Source organism: Tursiops truncatus, chromosome 12 (genome assembly GCF_011762595.2).
Source record: "Tursiops truncatus isolate mTurTru1 chromosome 12, mTurTru1.mat.Y, whole genome shotgun sequence".
Lineage (NCBI taxonomy): Eukaryota > Metazoa > Chordata > Mammalia > Artiodactyla > Delphinidae > Tursiops > Tursiops truncatus.
In genome coordinates, this window is record NC_047045.1 from 45898986 (window position 1) to 45923951 (window position 24966).

Sequence of the window (24966 nt, forward strand, 5' to 3'; positions counted from 1 at the left end):
AAGATTCTTCATGTTAACCCGGCAGAGTTGTTTTTTGATTTTTGGTTTTAGAAGTCTTTCATATTTAAGTATTTTACAAATGCATGCGATTGTCATCTTAATATGACTGTATGTTTATCAGTTCAGAAAAATACCCAAGATATGTAAACTTATTGTATTAGCAAATTGGAAGGAGGCAGAGTGAAAGAGGTGAAAGGAATCAGGCCAAAGAAGAAAAAAGCGAAACTGAGAAGATTAAAAGCCCTGCTTAGCATAGAATATTCTCTGGAAGCCAGCCGAATGTAGCATCATTCAGCTGGGAACCCTTCCCGCCCATTGCCCATTCCCACCGTTTTCTACCTGAGACCCGGCCCACTCCGTGCAGAGGTTGCAAGCTGTGTTAGGTACTGAGGCTGGGACAGCTGTACCACCCCCTCCCCCTGCCCCGGCTTTCTCCACTTTCTGCCTCATAATGGATTATTGTTGAATGAGGACTGGGTTCTCATAATGGATCTTTTTAGTTATTTATGTTTTCCGGGGAGCTGAATTGAGCATAGTGTGTACATGCCAAAATGCTGTCTTGGCATTCTGTTAAGCTATGGACTCCGGAAGAGAAACCAGGTTGGTAGAAACTCGGTGAAAGTTCTACTCCAGGTTTTTTGTTTTTTAAAGAATTGTTAAATAACTGAGCATTTGAGTCTTCAGTAGGAGGCAGATTTCCTTAAGACATTTATAGTAAATGAACCCTAATGTCTGGTGTTTGACTGCTTTGTTCCTATTGTTGTTTCTGATCTCTGTGCCTCGGAGCTAGAGAAGTCAACTGTAACTTTCTTTTAAAGGAGTGAGCAATGGCACCTCTCTGAGCCTGCTTTGCCCCAAACTATCCCGTTTTAGTTCTAATTTTTTCCAGCTTCTTTCTTCTGGAGGAGGTGGGAGGTTTCAAGTCAAGATAGTATGTGGGCCCACTTCCTCTGGTGAAAACAAAACCTTGCAAGGTGGTTTTGTGCCTGGCAAATACATTTAAAAACTATTTTGAGACGAAATTTACAGTGCATCTCTTTGAAGCTAACCCCTAAAATTTGTCCAAGGTTTTACCTGGAGGCATCTTTGATTTGCTATACCAAGGAAAACATTCCTGTTTCTTGTGCAGCTAATATGTAAGAGTGTGTTTAGGCAATAGTGCCTTTATTCATCTCAAGCTACAAGCTCTTTAGGTCCTTCTGATGATGTCATCATGTGCATTTTTTGGATCTTTCTACTTCCTCTGACCTTAAGAGAAAATATTACCAGCTGTTAGCTTTCAGCCTGGACTTGCAGTGTCTTGCTGTGATGTGGCCCCTGCTATTATTGCTGTATCAGCAAGCAAAGCAAATGAGCCTGGAAACATTTTATTCAGAGACTAAAAATAAAGTGTATCAGAGTCATAAAGGCAATGGCAAAAGCAGATTTAGATTTGTTTTAACTAGGTGGCAAAGTGACAAGAACCCTCTTCTGGCTCCGTAGAATAGACTGTTAGAAGACCCGGGCCGGAGAATAACTGAGGGGCAAGTATATCATGGCTGGGGACCCACTGTGACGAAAAAAATACATGAAAGTATTTATATTGTCTTCCAAAAAGCAGTTTTATCACAAATGATCTTCTAATATTCACTCTGCTGAGAGACTGCGTAACCTTTAAACAGAATCTCGCAAATGAACAATTTCGTTAATCTTGTTGGCACTTTCTAAAACTGAGTTATAACTGTTGCTTATTGTTACTGTCCTATAATTATGAAATACTATGTTTATATCAGGAATCAGCAAACTTTTCTCAAAGGACCAGAGATCATAAGGATTATAGGCTTTATGTAGATACTTATATAACCATTTTAAGATGTAAAAACCTTTCTTAGCTTGCGGGCTGTCGTTTGCCAACCTCTGGTTTTTATGATCACCTGGTAAAATCTTGTTTGGTAGCTCTCCCCTCACACTTACTTCCGCAGTTATTAATCCTCTACTGTTTGCCTGACATCAAGAATGTAAATACAAACGTAAAGACAGTTCTTTTCCTAAAAGATCTCCGTCTCAGGAGAGAGAAAAATACGTAAACACACTTATTACAAGTGTTTATTATCGTGTAGTGTGATGAATGATGTCCAGAGGTGGTGTGACTGGGCAAGGCAGTTGGAGAGGGCTCACAGACAAGCCCCAAACATTTCTAAGCAGCAAAGAGAGGACAGTGCATTCCAGGAAGGAAGATAATATTTACACCTTAATGTGAGACACTTATTCTGGGTTTTTTGCCTGTCTCAATATAAAAGCTCAGTTCTCAGATAGTAGCATATATAACATGAGCTCAGTCACTACAAAAAACTTCTGTAGACATTCTGAGGAAAAGCACATTATTCAATAATTACAGAGCAAAATAGGGATAGCATTTAAGCATTTGACTTCTGCTTCTTCTTCTGAATGCATTATTTTTCTTTAACAGACACTGATCACCAGATAAGTTCGATTTAAAACACAAAGATTTAGACATGTAAACAATGAGGTTACATATCTCGTGTAACTGCTAAGATCACATATGAGGTTATGTAAGGTTTAGTGGGGTAGGATTCTCGAGCACTCTATTCCATTCCCAAGTTTATTATTAACTTTATAGTTGTGTGCAAAATCTGTGGTCTCTACAAATTCATCTTTAATAGGACAGCATTGAGGTGGATGATTTCTAAAGCCCCTTCCAGTTCTAGATGCTGTGACTAGAAAAGTAGACAGAGTGCATATCGATAGATACTTTTTTCCTCTGCAGAAATCTAATTTGATTTGTCCAAATTTCAAACTCTCACTTATTCTAATTCCAATCAATCCCGAAGTCCCTGAACTATGATACTATTTAGTAATGCACCGTATGCCAAAAAAAGTAAGGATTTATGGTATCCTTGAAGTTGTTCTACAGTACTCAAATGCTATATCAGTAGAGAGGTGGTATTGCACAGGCTCTGAAAGCAGACGGGCTGCGTTCAAATCCTGTCTGTACTACATTCTCTCTCTGCGACTTTGGGCAAGTTCCTCAGCCTCTTTGTATCTCAGTTTCCTCAGCTGCAAAATGGGAATAATGCAGGACCCGCCTCGCAGGGTTGTTAGAAGGATTAAATACATTAATAGTTGTAAAGGTCTTATAGTTGCATTGGCAATTCTGTTATTGGCAAAAATAAGCACTCAAAGTATGTCAGTTATTACTATAAGTAAAGATAATTATTATAAATAATCCTTTCAAAATACTAAGGCAAATTTATCAAAATGTTTTTAAATTACTGTTAATGCTTAGGAAATTGCTCAAATATGACACTGAACAAAATGCACAGGTAAAAATCTGTATGTGGTATACTTAAAATTCCCATATAGTTATATATGAATAGAAAACATACTGGCAAGAATCACACCAAAATATTAGTGTGTTGGGTAGCTAGTCTGAAAAGATAATAGTTCTTAATGAAGTGTGCCTCCCAGAATTTATACTCCTCTTTTCTTTTCCTTGAAAATGAAATGGCCCCATATAATCAGTAAAAGGCAGCAGAAGTGACTCTACAGACTTCTCAGACAAGGTCGTAAGAATCCTTGCAACTTTTGCCTTAGTGTCTTAGAACACTTGCTTTGGAGGGAAACCCACTGCCATTTAAGAAATCAAGCTACCTTGAAACCATCATGTCATGGGGAAGCCCAGGCTAGCAAAGTGGAGAGATGTTTTATCAGCCCTCACTGTTCCAGCCATCCCAGCCCCAGGTGCCAGACTGTGACATCTGACTGGCACACCCCAAGGGAGAACCGCCCAGCTAAACTCAGTCAAACCTCAGAATTACGAGATACGATAATATACTGTTTTAACCCTCTCTGTGTGAGGTGGTTTGTTATCCAAAAATAGTAAACCCAATTCAGTGAATTTTCTATAGCAGGAATGTATCGTATTTGTTAAGAAAAGCAATAATTTAATCTCTTCAAATAATGTTATTTCAAAATACTTTCAGTGTTGAGTATGTTTTATATATGTTTTTAAGTTTTGTATTTGGTAATTTTCAATTAACCTATAAATTAAATTGACAGGAGCAACCATTAATTAGCCATCCTAAATAAATGTTCATTTATCAGACTTAGGATGAGTATAAGTGTACAAAATCACAGAATAGTCTAGGAATTATATTTATTTGTGTAAAAATTCTATGTCACCTGTTCTAGAGAATCACCTTTGTCTAAAACATATCTATAAGATTATTTTTTGACAGTGACAAAGGGAGTGTATTGGAATGTGTTTTGGTTTTGTCTGTTTTGGTTTGGGGGTTTTCTTTTCTTTTTTTTTTGACCATGCCACGTGGCTTGTGGGATTTTAGTTCCTAACCAGGGATGGAACCCAGGCCCCCAGCAGTGGAAGCTTGGAGTCCTAACCACTGGACCTTCAGGGTGGAATGTGTTTTTTTTTTTTTTTGCGCGCGGTACGCAGGCCTCTAACTGTTGTGGCCTCTCCCGCTGCGGAGAACAGGACCCGGACGCGCAGGCTCAGCGGCCATGACTCACGGGCCCAGCCGCTCCGCGACATATGGGATCTTCCAGGACCAGGGCACGAACCCGTGTCCCATGCATCAGCAGGCAGACTCTCAACCACTGCGCCACCAGGGAAGCCCTGGAATGTGTTTTTAATTGGCCTATCCTAACCTGGAAAATAAAAATGTGTGGTTCTTAACTTGGGTGTCATGTGACCGCAGACCCGGGAATCTGATGGAAACTAGAGGGTATGCACCTGCTCTCCTCCCCAAGAAATGCACAAATACATTGATGAGCAAAATGTTGTAAACAGTGTTGGGTTTCCATTCACCCACTGAGACCCATGTATGTACTTTAGGTTAAGAATTCTGGTTTAGGGCATTACCATTCCTCAAACAATGTTACAGGGCGTTACACACATAGATGCTATAATTTCTATGTCTGTTACATCAAAGAGAAATTAACACTTTTCTATTTTATCGAGTCCATAATTTCAAATTTTGTATTACAAAATTAAGACCTCTGCCAAAACAATTAACTGAGTTAAAATATCACTAATTTAAAAGTTTAGTATTTTTTTTTTTATTGTCAACATGGGGTAACTGACCAGGTGGTGTTTTACCCCCCCCCAAAAAAAAGAAACCAAAACATATAGAGGGTCAATTGTATACTGATACGATACAGATTTGGGTGGAAAAGTCTGGTGAAAAACAGAGTAATGCCTCATTAAAATAACTGCTTCACTAAATGCTGTGTGTCCTAGCTGTAGATGTGACACAGACCTAATAGCTAAATAGGGCTTTCCTGTTTATATTTTACACTGTGAGACCAGATATTGAATAAATAATCCTTTGTGGCAATAATCTTTGTGTGTGTTCCAAAGTTGATTTCTTCCAAGTTAGTCCTAGTTCTGCATACTTTGGCTTTATTAGTAAGAAAAGATATTTCTGGAGACACTGAGGACATTTTAACTAAGGTAATTAAGGAAAAAGTACACTCTTGTGATGAAATGTTATACCTAAAATGCATGTTTTTTTGAAGACCAATTTAGTTTTTGAAGAAATCTCAAGTTTTGAGTTGAGCTTAATGGGAGGTAAACATCTCAAAAGATTCCTTTCTTCTGCTGTAATCACTGTGTGTTTCAGCAGTTGGTTATTATTATCTCCGTTTCTGAGTAACTCACATTTGAAGTACGTGAGAAGTCGGAAGTACTGTGTAGAATTTACCTTCAATAACTTGTTAATTTGAGTTTTCTTTAAACTGTAACTGTTCAAAAGATTTATGTTGTCATAAGCTATACATAAATTTATGTTCTGTAAATGTATATACAGTAGAAACCTTGGAGTTATTCTTCAGAGGTGAACAACAACAATTTAAAGCCTATTTACTTTTATTTCAGGTGTTTCCGGAAGCATTTACAAATGTTTTCTTAATTTATTTTGAATTGCCTAGAGATAATAATTGGAATTGTGACTCCATTCCAAAGCATCTTGTTTCACTTATCTATTGCTCCATAAGAAACCACTGCAAAACTTGGTAGCTTAAAGCCAAAATTTATTGTCACTTATATTCTGGACTCTCTGAGTGCTTCTCACTTGGTGTCTCCCATGTGGTTGGAGTCAGGTGTCATTGGGGGCGCAGTCTCCTGAAGCCTTGACTGGGCTTGATATCTACAGGGGCTCACTCACGGGTCTTGCAGTTGAAGCTGTCAGCTCAGCGCTCAGCTGGAGCTGGCAGTTGGAGCACCTGCACCTAATGAGTTCATCTGAATTGCTCCTCACAGCATGGTGGTCTCAGATTGATTGCACTTTTTCGTGGGATCAGCTTCCTAGAGACAGGAAATTGAAGTTTCCAGGCCAGTTAAGGGTAACACATGGAAGTAACACAAGGTCACTTGCACCCCATTCTATTGGTCAAAGCAATAAAAGGGCCTGCCCAGATTCAAAGGAGTGAGGCAGTAGACTCTGACTCCAGACACATGTGCGATGAGAGATAGTGTTGTGACCATCTTGGGAGCTCCCCATACATTTTTCCTATACTGTAATATGTATAATAAATTGAACATGTGTTCTATATACAAATCACATGCAGAAGATGGCGAAAATGTCCCTCCAGTTACAACGAGCATTACTAAAAATTAACTCTGTTTCTAGACTTCCTCAAGAATCACATAACCAATATAGTTAGTTGCAAACCTAGATTTCAAACTTAGTCCAGTTTAACTCCAAAACCTGGGCTTTTTCTGCTTTACCTACAAAATTACTGCTCTCAGGACTGATAAATTAAAATGAATGTAAAATAATACTATGAAAAACATTCCATTACATCTTCACCGTCACATATATTCTTCGCTTATAAAGTGAAAATAATTTTTTAAAACTTAAAACCTTGATGGTTTAGATCCATTTTAACATAAGACATAGGTTTGAGAATTTTCATCAGATAACATTAAACATGCTTAATCTGGTTTTGCATTTCTAGCCAGAATAGTGAGGACCAAGCTTTTCGGGGGGGGGGGCGAAATGGTTTTCAGAAAGCTATCTGGTTTTATAAGGGTGTTATATAGCAGTGTTTCTCAAAGTGTGGTCCTTGGACTAATCACCTAAACTGGGAAACTGTTAGAAATGCACATATTCAGGCCCCACCCCTAATCTACTTGAATCCGAAACTCTCAGAGTATTTTAACAACGACTACTCTACAGAAATTCTGTTTTGGGGAGATTGCATACATGCGTACCTCAGAGATATTGTGGGTTCAGATCCAGACCACAACAATAAAGCAAATATCACAGTAAACCAAGTCACACGAATTTCTTGCTCTCCCAGTGCATATAAAAGTTATGTTTTTACTTTACTGTGGTCTGTTAAGGAGGAGAAACACTGTGGAAATGGGTGTTCATTGTGACTAAAGAGTTATCTGCCTGTGACATCACCATGAGGTATAGACTCAGGCAAACTTAAGATTATAAAATGGTCCATCTAAGCCATCTGTTTCACAGGTTTGCAAGTGTCTTGTTGGCCAGGTGTGAGTCTCTGGAGCCCCAGAGACCCACCAGAGATCTCTAGGGTGGGGCACAGTCATTGATATTTGTTACAAGTGCTACACCAGATTCATATTGCTCTCAGTTTGGGAATCATGGATTCAGACATTATAACTTACTTCCTCCCCCTAGTTCCTCTATCAGGTCTTGTGGACCAAGTCAATGTCCCTTAGCTGTCAGTGCTCTTGCATTTGAATGTTTAAATTTCATATGCTTTCCCTTCTCTCCAGTCTCATCTCCAACACAAGTCTTCTCTTTGCCAGGCAAGGTTCTTCATTCAGTGTTCATGCCCATGTGTGACATCGCACATCACCAGTAATTAATATGTATTGGTTGCCTCTTATGTATAAAGCTGTATGTTAGGTAATCAGATACTGTAAAGTTAAGAAATCCCTGCTCTCTGAGAGCCAGTGATATACAATGACGCATGCAAGATATACAGATAATAATAGCAAAAGTTCTAGTTCTTATAGCTTAGAGCCATAATTCTTAATCCTGACTTTACATTGAAATTACTTGGGGAGCTTTAAAAAAATATCAGTGGCATCGCCCCAGCCCAGACCAATTAAATCAGAATCTTTGGGGTAGGTAACAGATACAGAGATGAAAGTCAAATACTATTAATGTAAAATTTTATAAATTATGTTTTTCAGTACATTTTATACTTCATTCCTCAATTCTTATTTGTTGTCCTTTTCCAAGCATTATATTTAGCACATAGATACTCACTTTACCCAATCTAGACATTCAAGATTTCTTAATTTACAAATATATTAGATAGAAACAAATCATACAGGAACCATAAACAAGAAATCTGTTTTAATATTAAATTTCAGTTTCATCTTTTGCCTTCTATAAATAAACAAATGAAATCTAGAACATATTTAATCTATTGTTTATTTCCTTCATCCTTCAAAAACTATTTCAGTATCTCTTTGCCAAAAAAATCATAGTATATGTATATTTCAGAAAATTATATCATCTCTTACAGCAAGTACATTTAAACAGTTCATGGCTGAACATTTTAGCTATTCACTAGCATGCTCTTCTATAACCTATAAAGGTTGTAAATATTTCAGTCTCTCCTAAATTATGTTCTGCAGTGGAAATAACAGCAGACCTTATTTGGAGGCTGATGGTGGAGGTGTTATTAGCATCCTGGCATCTCTAATCCCCCTGCACAACAGCTTTGAGAACCGTAGCCACAAATCACACAAACAGTAGTGATACAGTAAGTGAGGAAAATGCTTACTAACGCCATGATGATAGAAATCGTGATGTGGCACGATTACCTATTAGACTAAAAAAGGTATTTTTATTATTCAAGTTGTACTTTTTTTTTTTTTTTTTACCACTAGAGGTCCCTCAATCCTTAATCATGTTTGATACATGCAGGCCATTTTCAGTGCCCGTCAGAGTGTCGCAACACTTGGCTGTTATTTCCATGACTCTATATTAACCCAGTTTTTAATATAAAAGGACAAAACTTTTATTTTTAGAACTAGCTTTTTAAAAATTATACTTTTAATCCCATCTGGATACAGAAAATACCAGTATCTAAGGAAAGAAGAGGGATGGAAAGGCCAGGAAAATGAGTTAATAAAATGGCAGTGAAATAGAATTCCTTTGAGGTTAAGTGAAAACACAGTCTGCTTTGTGAGTTGGGAACAAACAAGACCATTCCTTTCTTTCCACCTTAGGTCTCAATTCCTTGTCTTGTCTATTCAGTGTTACTCTATCAGTATAAAAATATATTTAACACGATTATTTTTATCAATAGGGGTAAAAAAAGAAGGTACTTTAGATAGCATGACTTCGATAGGACATGAATGATACAGTTTTTTGTCACAGTTAGGTAATATGTTACAAATCATATTATTACTTTGATTTTAAATAAACATAAATGTTCCTGTGTCTGTCCCTGAACTAATTTAAATATTCATTCATTGAATGATTGCTCCCTGCTGAACAAAAAGGCAGACTCCCTACCTTTAGGCAAATAATTTAATAGGCAGTTATTATTCCAGTGTAGTATGTTTAACATAAATTCCTTTGGTTTAATAGCTTGATTTATTTCAACAAAATATGAGCGTGTATTAGAGACAGCAATACTAAATTGTAAACTTCAAAATTGCTAAGAGAACAGATCTTTATGTCCCCACCACAAAAAAAGGAATGATAATTTTGTGACATAATAGAGGTGTTAGCTCATGCTATAGTAGTAATCATATTGCAATATGTATGTGTCAGATCAACACGTTGTACACCGTAGACTTACATAGTATGTAAGTTTATATGTCAGTTATATCAATAAAAATAGAATTTAAAAAGATGAGTATAGTCATATTAATATACCTCCTATTTCTTTAATGATTTAAGGTTACATGGGAATGAAAATATTTTACCCAACAACAGTTAGTGATCTTTTATAGCAAGAGCGACCCATAACTTGCCATGGGGTATCTGTTTGTACAGGACTTGTCTTTTTTAGTTTGTTCATTTCACTCTGGCTTGTGAACAAAAGGAGGACAACCCCATTATTTCCTCAGAGAGTAATTTTCTCCAACTAGGCTATTACGTTTGCACTCTTTTAGATTAGGCTTATTAAGGGAAACTAATACTAATCTAGGCAAGAATTTTTAAATATAGTATTTAAATGTATATGTTTTATTTTATTCATTTGGAAATGAAATAGTAGCTTTTTAACAGTAACTTATATTTTGATCACTAGATGGCACTAAGCACATATAGCTAAGGAAAAATAACCTTTTCTCAGCAATTGTTTTTGAATACAGATGCTTAAGTATATAAATGTTCTCAGCATTACATACTACAAATCTTTTGTTATCCAGCCCATAATATTACTGTTGCTACAAAAGCTTTGTTTTTCTGGGTGAAATAATCTTACATATGATTCCTTTAGATAAATTCTGGGAAAGACACAGCTTCTGCCATTGCTTTGATAGCCACTCACTCATCAAACTATTCTATTTTTAGTTATTTAATTTTATTCTTTTGTCTTCCTTAAATTAGTCCTCTACTACTAGTACCTCCTCTTTCCTGAAAAACAAAGTATATTTTAATTTTTTAAAGGGCCATTACATAGCTTCTGGGATATTAAGAGATCCTAGAGATTTACACATGTGTTCTCTGTAGGGCAAAATACAAGAGCACAAACTTTGTTTTTGTTCTTGGTGTTCTGATGTCTGAATATTATTCTCATTTTGTAACATTCTTTATTTTGTTAAGTAATTTTTTTAATCGGGTTATGATTAATTCTTACAATGTATTATTTTCTGAACAGAGATGCTGTAGGCTGCAAATAATAGATATCCTTAATGTTTAAGCTCATTAAATTGGGTTGTTTTACATGACCAGGACATTGGAAGGAATTATCCTGTTAGGTTAGACTGGTAGACACCCACCCTCCCTGAGCACCTAGCCCCTCAGAGGAGGATGAAACCTCAAACAAATCAGAATACTCTTTAGCAAAGAAGGAGGGGAGTGGATTTGGGCAGTCAGACAACAGTATTTGCTACCATTTCTGCTTTTGTTTCTTCTTTTTTTTTTTTCTTAAGAGACTCTTCTGTCCTGACATTCTTGATATATAACTTTCATTTCATTTATTTCAAGTGCATGACATTGTACAGAATTACAGTTATAGCCTATATCTATTGCAGAGTTTATAATTCACTACAAGCTCGTTCACTTCTTGTTTTGTTTATGCCTGTGTCTTTTTCCTAGCAGTTAAGGAAAGTAGGAACTCAGGTTCTCTTTATTTGCTTACTACTGCTATCATGCCCAAAGAACAGTATCTCTAAAGTGCTTTATGAATCTAGTAGCATTTCAACCAAATCTGCAATTATGTGCCTAAGTACTCATAACTTTTAAGGCATCATATCAAACATAGTGGGTGCATCTGACCAGGACTTCTGGAAATGTTGGTACCAGCTGCTTCGGAGCTCAGGCTGACCCCCTGGGCTCTAAAGACCCAAAGGGACAGAGCTGGCAAGCCCAGCTCAGTGACTCTGGTTCTTCGGCTTTCACTGTCAACTGCACTGCCTTCCAGCCTTTTCTTTTTCTTTTTTTTTTATTTTTAATGATTTTTTAAATAATTTTTATTCATTTTTTTGCTGCGCTGGGTCTTCATTGCTTTGTGCGGGCTTTCTCTAGTTGCAGCGAGCGGGGGCTACTCTTCGTTGCGGTGCTCAGGCTTCTCATTGCAGTGGCTTCTCTTGTTGTGGAGCACAGGCTCTAGGGGCGCGGGCTTCAGTAGTTGCAGCATGCAGGCTCAGTAGTTGCGTCTCGGGGGCTCTAGAGCACAGGCTCAGTAGTTGTGGCGCACGAGCTTAGTTGCTCCACGGCATGTGGGATCTTCCTGGACCAGGGCTCCAACCCGTGTCCCCTGCTTTGGCAGGTGGATTCTTAACTGCTGCACCACCAGGGAAGTCCCCTTCCTGCCTTTTATGACTTGTTTTTCCATTTAACATCACATCACCTCCCAGGGGCTGTAATAGACCAGGGCCTCTAGTCTCAGTTTCATCTGAAACAACACTGACTCAGGAACCCAGCTCCCTTCTCCACTGCATCATGCCAAAGACGTGTTCCTGGTGCATTATCTAAATATGTATTTGTTTGTTATCCGTATTCAGCAAATATTTGTTGAATGATTGAAAGAATATTTATTAATTGACATTGCAAATGCAGTAAGATTTTCTTTGATTTGAAAATGCTGATGTATTGTGTTTATCGTGTTATCTGTTTTAACACTTTATCAGTCCTTGTCAAATAACCAAAAAATATTTTCAACTGACATTCTCAATCATCATGTTTTTAAGAACAAGAAAAGTATTCTTAAAAAGCAATTAGTAATGGCGTCGTTGCTGGATTATTCGAACCTAGTTTTTATCCTTTTAGTTTTATCTATAGCTTTGAGAGAGAGGAACTTGTTCGAGAATACACTGAGTCAAAAAATTTTAAAAAGAAAAACCTCCTTGATATTTTTATTTTTCAGAAAACTGTGGAATATATTTTCCAGAAATAAAAAGAGATCCAGGCAGGTATTTACACACTTGTCCGGAATCTGTTAAAAAGTGGCTTCGACAGCTAAAAAATGCTGGGAAAATTCTTATGTTAATTACCAGTTCTCACAGTGATTACTGTAGACTCCTCTGTGAATATATCCTTGGGTAAGTGATGAGTCATTTCGTTTTCATGATCTTATAAAATGCTGATAACAAATTACACCAGTGCTTTTCCAAAAGTGTTAGCCATGACCATATCATTATATTAAACAATGCTGAGTGACAAGTGGTTATTTCTCATAACAGCCCTTAACGTCTCCTGACAGAAACACACCCCAAGTACATTGTAGCAGAGCGGTATTACCGGGTCAGTATGCTCAGAGCCCGTTCATAGTCTGGGCTTTAGCTTTTCTGAAAGGTGGATGGACCGCATGTGCTTTGGGCAGTCCTCCGTGAATTTGGTTTCTCAGCTTTGGATGATTATTGAGGGACACTGAGTTGTAGATTATAGCCCCTGTTACTTACCTGGAATACAATCCCTCTGTAGCCATTTCCGTGTGGAGCCAGACACTTCCCCATTTACATGGCCAGGGGTGGGATTGACATCCATGAACATCGAGGCAGCATAAATACATAGACTTAAAATAAGACAGTCGTGGGCTCAAGCCCTGCCTTGCAACTCACCCCGTGACCTAGGGTAGGTTCTATGACCTCTCTAAGCCTCAATTTCACCATCTTAAAGATGGGACAGTAGTATCTCATAGGCGTGACAGGAAGTTTAAATAGCACAATACAGGTAAAAGTATGAGAGTAGTTGGTAAGGCTCAGCAAGTGTTAATACTTATCTGTGGCATTCTTACGGGCAATGCCAGGGAATATCCATGGTCAGAGCCAGATTCTAAAATGAGCTGTTAGACCTCCCCTACTGTTTCCTCAAATTTTAGCAGATACTGTACTGAATTGCCGTGAGTATGAAGCAAATTTTAGCCTCAAAACTGACCTCTTGCCAACCTGTTTAGCTTCCTGATTTCCATGTTCCTCAGCACATGTGGATTCAGATTGGCCTATGGTGTACTTACGGTCTGTCGGTGGTTTTCTGCTTTCTGATTAATGTATAGGTTTGGGATCCTTGAAGTGAATTAAGGCTGCAGCCCTGTATGCCTCGGAAAGTGCCTTTTGTAGAGACATTTGCTGTCCTGGTAGTGGGACCATGCTTCAGAATAAACACTTGGAAGTCTTAATTTCTTTTTCATTAGCATAGATTACCAAACTTTTTCTTCATATCTTAATTCCTCTGCAGTGTCGTTTTGCTGTGTAAAAGTATTCTGGAATGTTGGGTAAATATTATCTCCCCAATGTAATAGTGAGTCTGTCAGGAGCAAGGACTATCTTTCCTTTGCTGTCCCAAATAATCCTTAATACCGTGTTAAATACAGACTAAAAAACAATTATTATTGTTGCCTAAAAATTACCATATTGTAATACTACCCTGATTTTCAAAATAAGGTATCTTCACATTTTGAACACTCTCTGAAAGATGTCATCTGACCTGTTACAATGCTAGCTTTCTGTAGGACCCATGTAACACACAAAATTATTAATAACTCTTGATGCTAATAAATCCAGACAAATTTCAGGCCCCAAATTTGAAAACATAGCTCGTGAGTATTTTAGGTGTTAGAAACTATTGAATTTACACACTATAATTATTGCCATAGTGAGAAAACCAGCTTAGCACCTAGAGTTAATGAGTTAATATGCTTTTTTTCCCCCTTATGTTTGTATTGATACTTCAGGGTGGTGTCAGGATGATTAGTGCTTGACTACCTTCTATTTCCAGTGTAAGGTTCACCTTAGAATGTATTGAAAGCATAGAGAAGTTAATCAAAAGATCAGAAATGATGCTGTGGTCAAATAGGCAAAGATTAAGTTCTGTTTTATATGGACCTTTTCTAATTCCTTAAAATAAATGTATGAAAAATATCATTGCTTTTTAGGAATGATTTTGAATATCTTTTTGACATTGTGATTACAAATGCATTGAAGCCTGGTTTCTTCTCTCATTTACCAAGTCAGAGGCCTTTCCGGACACTTGGTAAGTTAACATTTTGTATCTTTACTCTCCTATTTAAGATTTGTTCATTCACTTACTCAATAAATACCTGTTGGCTGACAGCCATGTACAAAGCTCTGTGTTAGATGCAACAAGGGGAATAAAAGAGATACCAGGTGTTCTTCCCCCTCATTGGGATGCATAAACAAGCACGTAAGCAAGTTGGTGAATGCCTGGGATATGATTACAGGTCATGTTACCTGTCGAGATGGAAATGACTGCCTGGTGAGGTAGTAAACCGGGAGGCCACCTTAGAGTGCCTGGCCAGGGGACGCCTGTCTGAAAAGGTCAGGTGAGGTGACTTGCTAGGCGGGACCTGCGGGATGAGTAATGAGAAGAGCAGAGGAAGTGTATCCCTGGCAATGGGACAAACAAATGCAAAGCCTCCATGTGAGGGTAGTTTGGGCTCGTTCCTGTGACAGAGAAGGGACCTGTGATTCTGGCACACAGTCATGGCCAGAGAAGGGGTGAAATTAGGGAGGCAGGCAGCCTCATACACTGTGGAAATGGTTTTAATTTTTATGCCAAAAGCAACCTGAAGCTATTCAGTTGAGATGTACGAGTGACATAGAGACCTTTTTCGCTGCTGGGTGGGGAATGGATTGGATGTGGGGAAGGATAGAGAGAAAGAGGGAGACCAGGCAATTGAATGTCGCAAGTGAGACATTGCGGTGCTTTGGTCTGAGGCGGCAGTACTGGAAATGGAGAGAGGTAGACATATTTAAGATACACTGTGCAGATGGAAAACTCAAGACTTGGTGATGCTTTAGAAGCAGCAGATGAAAAGGGAGTTAATCAAAAATGACTTCAGGTTGCTGATTTTTCTTTTTTCTGAATTGAGCAAATGGATGAATGGTGGGACCATTTACAGCCATGAGGAAAAATACAGAGGAAAAGTTTGTGCAGGGTGGTTCTTAATATAACTATTAAGCACTCATTTTTCAACGTATTAATTTTGAAATGACTGTAAGTTATCTAACTGGAGCTCTCAATTAGGAAATTTATATAAATGAGCCTGGAATCCAAGAGAACAGGTGTAGGTTCAGGATATAAATTTGGGATTCATCAGCTCATAGAGGGGTATTTCAAGCCTTGGGCTTACATGAGATCACATAGAGGGAGAATACAGATAGGCAGAAGGCCCAGACCAAGCTCTGACACACTCTAACATTAAGGATAGAGAAGAAAGAGTGTGATGTAGGAGCAGACAGATTATAGTGGGGGAAATAGAGTACAACATTCATAAACCGGTGAGGAGAGGAGAGAGTGGTCACCTAGGGCAAATGCTACTGAAAGTCAATTGGAAAAGGAAAGAGAAATGTCCATTGTAGTGGACAAGACAGAGATCACTGGTGTCTTGAGCACTGATAGATATAGAACCAGACTGCAGTATCTTTTTTTTTTTTTTTTTTTTTTGCGGTACGCGGGCCTCTCACTGTTGTGACCTCTCCCGTTGCGGAGCAACAGGCTCCGGACGCGCAGGGTCAGTGGCCATGGCTCACGGGCGCGGCCGCTCCGCGGCATGTGGGGTCTTCCCGGACCGGGGCACGAACCCGTGTCCCCTGCATCGGCAGGTGGACTCTCAACCACTGCGCCACCAGGGAAGCCCAGACTGCAGTATCTTGAAGAGTTCATTGGAGGTAGTGGAACCCATGAGTGTAAACAACTTTTTCTAGAATTTTAGCTATGAAAATAGTCAAACAATTGAGGTTTTAGGTGGAAGACAGTGTAGGATCAAGGGCATACAGATGGTCCCCGATTTACAGTGCTTCAACTTAGATTTTTTGAGTTCATGATGGTTCAAAAGCAATACACATTCAGTAGAAACTGTACTTCAAATTTAGAATTTTTTTTTTTTTTTTTTGCGGTACGCGGGCCTCTCACTGTTGTGGCCTCTCCCGTTGCGGAGCACAGGCTCCGGACGCGCAGGCTCAGCGGCCATGGCTTATGGGCCCAGCCGCTCGGCGGCATGCGGGATCTTCCCGGACTGGGGCACGAACCCGTGTCCCCTGCATCGGCAGGCGTACTCTCGACCACTGCACCACCAGGGAAGCCCTAAATTTAGAATTTTAATCTTTTCCCAGGCTAGCAATATGCCTTTTAATACTCTCTCTTGATGCTGGGAATGGGCAACAAGCCACAGCTCCAGTCAGCCAATACCTCAGATCATGAGGTTAAACAGCCAGTACACTTACAACCATGCTGTACCCATACAACCATTCTGTTTTAATTGAATACTGATTCAGTAAATTCCATGAAGTATGCAATACTTTGTTGTAAAACAGGCTTTGTGTTAGATGACTTTGCCCAGTTGTAGGCTAATGTAAGTGTTCTGAGCATGTTTAAGGTAGGCTAGGCTAATGATCGGTAGGTTAGGTGTATTAAAGGCATTTTTGACTTAAGGTATTTTCAACTTATGCTGCTTTTGTCGGGTTGTAACTCCATTGTAAATCAAGGAAAACCTGTAGTTTATTGTTTTTAACTGAAGATACTCGAATATGCATTATGCTGATGAGAATGGTCTAGTACAGTTGATTTCAACTGTGGCAGTTTTGCTCCTCAGGGCAGCTTTGGCAACGTCTGGAGACATTTGGTTGTCACAACTTTGGAGGAGGGGGTACTGCTGGCATCTAGTGGGTAGAGGCCAGAGATGCTGCTAACCAACCTACAGCACACAGGACAGCACCCCCACCACCACCAACAAAGAATTATCTGGCCCCAAATCTCAGTAGTGCCAAGGTTAAGAAACCCTGGCCTAGTAGAAAGGCAGGGATCGATGGTGTTTTTTATATATTGGTTTAATGTCTTATATAAATCTTTGATGTTAAAAAAATAATCAGGGATTCAGTCACTTTGTTGTGTACCTGAAACTAATACAACGTTGTAAATCAACTATATTCCAATGTAAAATAAAAATTAAATTTAAAAAAAAGAAATAATCAAGGTGTCAAATAGGACTCTTTGTATTAAACCAGGAAAAAAATTTCAATGTTTTTCCCTTCTTCACAAACTTATATTTAAATACATTAACTAAGTACTCAATAGATGTTTATTTTTACTTTTATCTTCAAGGTTTTCATATTTTGTTCCAAGAAAATCCTTGTCTGTTCTGTACCTACAGTAGTACTTATGCCGTTTCACCAAGGTTTTTATTAAAATTTTACTCAGACACACAAACACCAGTAACAGAAAACAATGCACATTAAAAATATACCAAATTTTTTAACATATTGGAGACCACAAACGCATCAACTTATGCTGACAAATTACTGTACTTTGTGCAGTATTTCTATTTAATTGAAGAGTATTCAGAGATATAAGGGTAAGCTTTTAAAAACTATAACCATGTAGAGGTACCTATCTTATAACCTCTGTGCAGTATTTTCTTTTGGTTTTATACTATCAATTTGGATTTGAGGACTGACATAATAATAGTTATCCAAACTATATTTTCAGATATTATATTCATTAAAAGACTTGATAGTCATCTTGGCTGAATTTAAAGTATGAAAATGTTATAAGTCTTAACTTTAAGAGTTGAAAAGTCTGGATGGATGATATAGGACCCAAAGTCCTATCACCATTGTCTATAATGATTAGAATAAAATGCCTATGGACCTCAGAATGTATGGGATTTCATGCCTTTATATAGATATAGAGCTTGTCTCCGTTTTTTCACATCCAGAAGGGATTAGACTAGAAGCTCTCTAAGGTACTTTCCAGCTTTAGTTTTCTGGTCCTCTGATTTAACATATTTTGGTGTAAGACACAGTGAATCCTGCAGTTTCTGGAGCTGATACAAAATAGTTTATTCACATTTAGAGGGCAAAAGGATTGCCAGAACTATTATTAATAAGAGGTTCATACTGCTCATATTAAAGAATCTCTAATACATTGTGTTCTGTTACAGTGTTTACTTTGCTGCTGATTCTGATTCTTCTACCTCTAACTGCTCTATCTCTGTTTCCACTGCTGGTTTCCCTTCACCTTTCTTGTTAAATGTCGCTACTCTCTAGCATTCTGCATTGACCCTCCTTTCTTCTCCTGCTGTTGTCAGCTTTCTACCACCCTCTAGTTTTAACTGTCACCTGTTCGCTAATGACTCCTAATTCCTTAATTCTTGGTTTCACTTTTCCCTGACTTACAGAGGCCTGTTTCTATCTGTCTTCTAAGCTTTCCATGCCCCAGAGCCCTGGCATCACATGAAAATTGACTTACCTATAACAACTCATTCATTTCCCATATTCCATAACTCTGTTATAACTTTTCGAACCACAGATCTTGCCTAAGTTAGGGAAATCTGTCATCTTCAGCTCCTCTCTCCCCTTAACAACTAACCTATCCTCCAGTTTTCTCAAGTTTGTCACCTGCCACTCCCTTATCATCCCTTGTATGAATTGGCACAGTATTACATCAGGTCCTGGTTATTACAGTACTTAACTGATCTCTCAGCCTTGTAACCCACCAAACATCCCACATACGGCAGTTAATGTTACTGTACAAGTCATGTCAGTTGGCCCTTACGTGACAGTCCAGTGTCTTCGTAAATCAGATCATTGCTCCGAATGATTAAAGTTAGAAGTAAAATTAAGGCAAAGAAGCTTGTTGGGATGGAAGGCACGGTGAGCCAATCCCAGAGACCCCAGCGCTGCAGCATCCTCTGCGCAGTTGTACAGGACTGATGGCAGCCGTTGTCATGGAGGCGCCGAAAGGGAGGGTGGGGACTCAGCAGGTGGGGGGCTGAGCTCCATTCAGCTTGATCCCTACAGGGGCTTAAGAACTGTTTGGGGGCGGGGAACCTCTTCTAGGCAAAATCTGTTATCTCACGACTCAGCTCCTCAGCAGAGCTAAGGCTTGGTGCGGGGAGGGAGTCCGTCCACCTTGCAAGATTGTAAATTCAGTGGGGAGAGGGACCACGCCAGTCTCCTGCTACCAACTACCCCTCCCCCGCGCCGCCCAATTTGGGAATCATGACCCAACTTGCTGTCTTTGGTGTCTTGGCCTCAGCTTTCACCTATCCACTGACTCCCAGATGTTGCCCCAGCTGTCTTTGCCAGAACCTCACACCATATTTTGTCTTGTATACCAGACACCTCCACCCAGTATTCTGAAATCAAACTTGATTCTCCTTCCACCTTGAAAGCAATCAACAACCAAATATGCTGGTCACCTTGTATTCCTTACCTTCATTACTTGACCAGCCGCTGAATAAACCCAGCTGGAAACCTTCATCATCTTCACCCTTTCACATCCAGGAGGCTGTGCATCAAGTCCTGGGGGGGTTTGTTTGTTTCTTGTTTTGTCTTGTATTTTTCATAAAGTCCTGTTTAATCTACCTCAGAAATATCTCATCTCTGCCGTCCCCTCCCTTCCCGTTAAGCTTTGATCATTCTTCCCCATTCTACCTCGTCCCTCTGCCTCCCTTTATACCTCTATTTCTATCTCTTGCCCACTGCCCTCAAATACTTTTCATTGGCATAGATTTCTATTTGTCACTTGCTTTTAATTTCAATATATTTTGTATTGCTCACTTATTACTGTTAGACTTACAATATATTTAATATATTTATCACACACACAATCTCATTGGCTCCCCACTCCATATAGCACCCTAAGGCTAAATCTGGTTGCTAGGTTACCTTTTCATCTTCATTCTCACTGCTCCCCACAGGTGCCCATTACTGTCTCCTTGGTGAAATGAATGCCTTTTATTGTTCTATCAGGTTTTTGTTTTGTTTTATTTTCCTGCTGTTCTTTCTACATCAGTGTTTCTCAGACTTCACACTCAAATCACCTAGGGATCTTGTTAAAATGGAGATTCTGATCCAGTAGGGCTGGGCAAAAGGCTTCAATTTGCATTTCTAAACAGATTTTCTGTTGAAGCAGATGCTACTGGTCAGATCACCAAGACGTACTTTAGTAAGACCAAGAGGATGTCTTAGTGAGTACATTTAATTGAAGGTTGTTATTCTGAAAAGAAATAAACTTCCTATCATTTTAGGTGTGGAAATGAGCTAGTTAGTTAAGCATATTTAACTAAACGACCAAAGCCAAAGTAGATAAAGGGTAAGAGTAGGAGTTTCACTTTCTGTTTATGAAATTTGCTCCAGCTCACTGGTAAAGTATTTATTTCCTTTAATAGTATAATTTCCATTTTATAGTCCCCAACACAGGCAGGCATTTTAGGAGGTATTTTACTTGAAAAGTATCTTACTGCCCATTCCAAAAACAGTGGAGAAAGTGTGTATGAAAATCCATAATTGGTGAGAAATTTTTCTAGCTCAAAATTGAAGAAGAGATGTATAAAGCAAATATGAACTGTTTAGTGAAGTTCGTATTAGAAGGAGTCCTAGAAACCAAAACAATTATAAATATATTTTAATCATAAATCACTGTTAAGTAAACCCCTAGCAAGTCAGAGGTCGCTCCTAGAAAATAAACATTCTGAGCTCAAGAACTCAGACCATCTAGTTCACTGCCATATCCCTCTATGTAAATTGGTTTGTGAAAGATTGTTGAAATAAAGAGTGAAAGAAGAAAAGAAAGAAATCCTGGTGGGATTTTGTTTGATCCCACCAGGCGAATTCTGTCATATTTGTAACTTTTTCCTTGTAACAACATTTCACATGTCTATCAAAAAAAGACTATTAAATAAATCATGGAATTTAAAAAAACAGGCAGATCACAACATATTATCAATAAAATAAGGTTTTAAAATATCAAGTTACAGAACAGTGTGCCGAATATGCTGATATTTGCATTTAAAAGGGAGGAGGGGTCACGGGTGTTGTATTAGTTTGCTAGGGCTACTGTAACAAAATACCGCAGACTGAGTGGCTGAAACAAAGGAAATTTCTTTTTTCACAGTTCTGGAGGCTAGAAGTCTGAGGTCAAGGTGTCAAAAAGATTGGTTTCTTCCGAGGCCTTTCTTCTTGGCGTATAGATGGCCATCTTCTCCCTGTAGCATCACATGGTCTTTCTTCTGTGTCCTAATTGCCTAATTATGTGTCCTAATTTCCTCTTTTTATGAGGACGCCAATAGTATTGGATTAGGGCCCACCCCATGGCCTCATTTTAGCTCAGTCACCTCTTTAAAGGCCCTGTCTCCAAGTACAGTCACATTCTGGGGAACAGGGTTAGTGCTTCAGCATATGAATTTGAGGGGACCACAGTTCAGCTCATAATAGATATATACATGTGCCCAAACTAATCAAATTGTATGCTTTATGCGCAGTTTATTGTATGTCAGTTATACCTCAATAAATGTATTTCAAAAGTAGAGAAAAAGAATATATATTTATATATGCTTTTGTATGCATAAAAGAATGATTACCTTTTGCAGAAGAGGTGAGCACATAGCAGGTAGAGTTCAAAATTGAGTCTTTTAAAAATACTTAAATGTATTACTGATTCAAAAACATCACACAAATACATACTTTTAAAACATTGGTAAGGTAGTAACACCAAAGGCTCTGGGAGTTGGGAGAAGCTGCTGGGAGCCGCCGCAGGAGCCAGTTCTGACGTCACACCAGTCAGGCCCAGGCACATGAGTTCTCTGGCTCTCTGTCTTATCTGAGTCGTGGAGCTTGCTTTCTTCAAGGCTGTCAGCCACAGCCTTGACTGTCATTTCCCCATATTAATTTTGTAACTATTATGCTGACTAAAAACGTACTGTTTTGTTTTTTTGTTTTTACTTGTCTATATGGTCTTACAGTTAAAAAATGAGATTTACTTTGTTATTGTAAAACACAGCTGTATCCAGAAGCAAATTATAGTTTTCAAAAGAGTTTTAGTTTGATTTACTATTTGCTTTCATTGATTGTTGTCTTACTCCTTGTCTTCTACCCCTAATTTGAAGTCCTTTGAGGGGTGATTGTAGCAGTTTGGTAACTTTGGGCAAATTCCTTAGCTTCTCCAGATATCAGTTTCTGCGCCTGTGAATTGAAGGGATAGCAGCTAAGACTTCTTCAACCCTACGTGGCCCACACTCTTCCGTGTGCTCCATCTGTATTAATTCACTTATACACTCTATGAGGGAAGTACTGTTATTATCCCCATTTTAAAACTGAGGAAACAAATCACAGTCACTCTCTTATCCCCTTTGTCCTCCTCTGTTTTTTATCTATTGTATTTATTATCTTCTAATATACTTTTAAAGTAAACTTTTTCAAATCAGTGTCATCATTGTACTGCTTGCAGGGCACATTTATTTATATTATGTGAAAATGAAAGTTCATATAACTGTTTCCCAGAGATGAAAAGAAGTGTGAAAATGTTTGGGTTTATAAAGATTGTGCTTGAAGCTTCCTTGAGTTTGTTCCCTTGGACTGTGTCGCTTCCACTTCGGCTCTGATGCTTTCACAGCCCACACTGGCTCCCTGCTGCTGGAATTAATAGTTTTCTGAGTCCCACAGCTTCCCAGTTATGGAGGTTCTCCCGGAGCCCTGGAAGCTGCCCTGCATGAATCAGTACCCTGCACAGCAGCTTCCAGTGTGGGAGCTGGAAACGGGGAGGGGGAGGGAGGGGTTTGTGTAAAGTGAGTATTTTGTTTTGGTCTTTGTATAAAGAAGGGTTTCTTCCTCTTTGTTAATTACTGAGTCCCAATATGTAAGAAATTATGATTCTGTAGATTTGTTTTTAATAAGCAATGGAAAGATGCCCTTCCCACTGTTCCTGTACCGTGGGCCTCTACATATCAAATGTACATTTGCTTTCAAAAATATTTGCATAAATTACTCATTTCCCAGTTGCCATCAAACCCACATTATTTACATGGTAAGACATTCTGTGCTAAGTACAGACAGACAGACAGACAGACGTGAGAAATAATTGGTTTTCACTGTGTTTCTCCAGGAATATGCTGAGTCTGATATGCATTAGACTCTTAATGTTAAGCTAATACGTGGTTGGTTTTTTAACTACTCTTTAGAGAATAGTAGGGTTTTCATTTGATTGTGTAGAAGAATTAAAACGTGGCTGCTGAAATGTCAACCAAATAGGCATAAATATCTCTTGACCTTAAGCTGGCAGTTGCTGTGATATGGCTTTAATTATCTGTAAATGTGGTTTTCGAATTCCTTGTTCTGGAGGAGTTCACTCATATCATTGTGATATGTTGGACTCATTTTTTATCACCAACAATGGGGGAGACTCTGCCTTTGTGAGGGAAGAGGGTGTGTAGGATATCTCTGTACCTTCCTCTCAACTTTGCTGTGAATGTAAAACCGCTCTTAAAAAAAAAATCTTTGAAAAGTATATATATTTACGTCCATGAAGTGCTCATGATATATATAGGTGATCACTGAATGCTAGCTCCCATCCCCACATGGTTCCTTCCTGTACGTGTCCTACAGCCATGCCAGAGTGTGGTCTGTCCAGCTGGGTGCTATCACTTGATTAAAAAGTATGTGATTGTCCAACTGTGCTTTCAGAGAATGACGAGGAACAAGAGGCCCTGCCATCTCTGGATAAACCTGGCTGGTACTCCCAAGGGAATGCGGTCCATCTTTATGAACTTCTGAAGAAAATGACTGGCAAACCTGAACCCAAGGTATTTTCTGACTGAGCCCAGTTTACAAGGGCTTGGAGATATAAGCCCTTGTAAACTGAAACCATAACTCTAAATGCCTTCAGCATAGTTATCTGTGAGGCAATCATCTGCCTCTGCCTGTCTGCCAACCTCCTTGCCTACCTCTTCTGCTTAAATAAGCCTTTCCTTTGTTGATGTACATTGAGTCTTTCTCTGTAACAGAGAAAAACAGATATTCCAAGTAGGAGGCCACAGACCTGAGAGATACAATGGAATAGTGTGTGGGTTACTGAGGAATGTTATCCTGATAACTGTCCATCAGGAACATTTTTATGTGTAAAACAAGCAGTAACTGATTATACTATAGACTGAAGACACGTTAGCTTTTAACATCCTGGCCACATTGTTGATGTTGGACGTTGGTATATTTTTAACAGCAGGATGCTTCTAAAAAACGTTTGCCAGGAGCCCCATGAGAAGGAGGGTCAGTGGGTCACTGAGCCCTACTCCACTGGCTCGTACACTGTCACAGCCCCCTGGGGACTCCTGCCTTGGAGGTTCTAGTTCATGTTCCCTTAACCTTGTTTCCTCATCTGTAAATTAAGAGACGTGGACTAGATCAATGAGGCTTTGCCTCAGAATGCCTGGGAAGGGTCCCAGAGTCCACTTGCCCAAGCCCACCCACTCTCAGAGATTCTGTTTCAGCAGGTCTGGGTGGCGCCCAGAAACTGGTAAATTGGTTGTGTTGTCCATTCTTGCTAATCT

The 24966-nt window shown here is 38.9% G+C and overlaps 1 protein-coding gene across 2 annotated transcripts in view; it reads left to right on the plus strand.

Annotated features, from left to right (window-relative positions):
- The window catches only part of NT5DC1 (5'-nucleotidase domain containing 1), a 122943-nt gene that overhangs the window by 83999 nt on the left and 13978 nt on the right, over positions 1-24966 (plus strand). For both annotated transcript variants that reach the window (XM_073789522.1, XM_019929603.3), the window contains exons 7-9: positions 12550-12724; positions 14557-14654; positions 24104-24222. In XM_073789522.1, coding sequence (XP_073645623.1) covers positions 12550-12724; positions 14557-14654; positions 24104-24222 — 392 coding nt within the window. The remainder of the gene's footprint in view (positions 1-12549; positions 12725-14556; positions 14655-24103; positions 24223-24966) is intronic.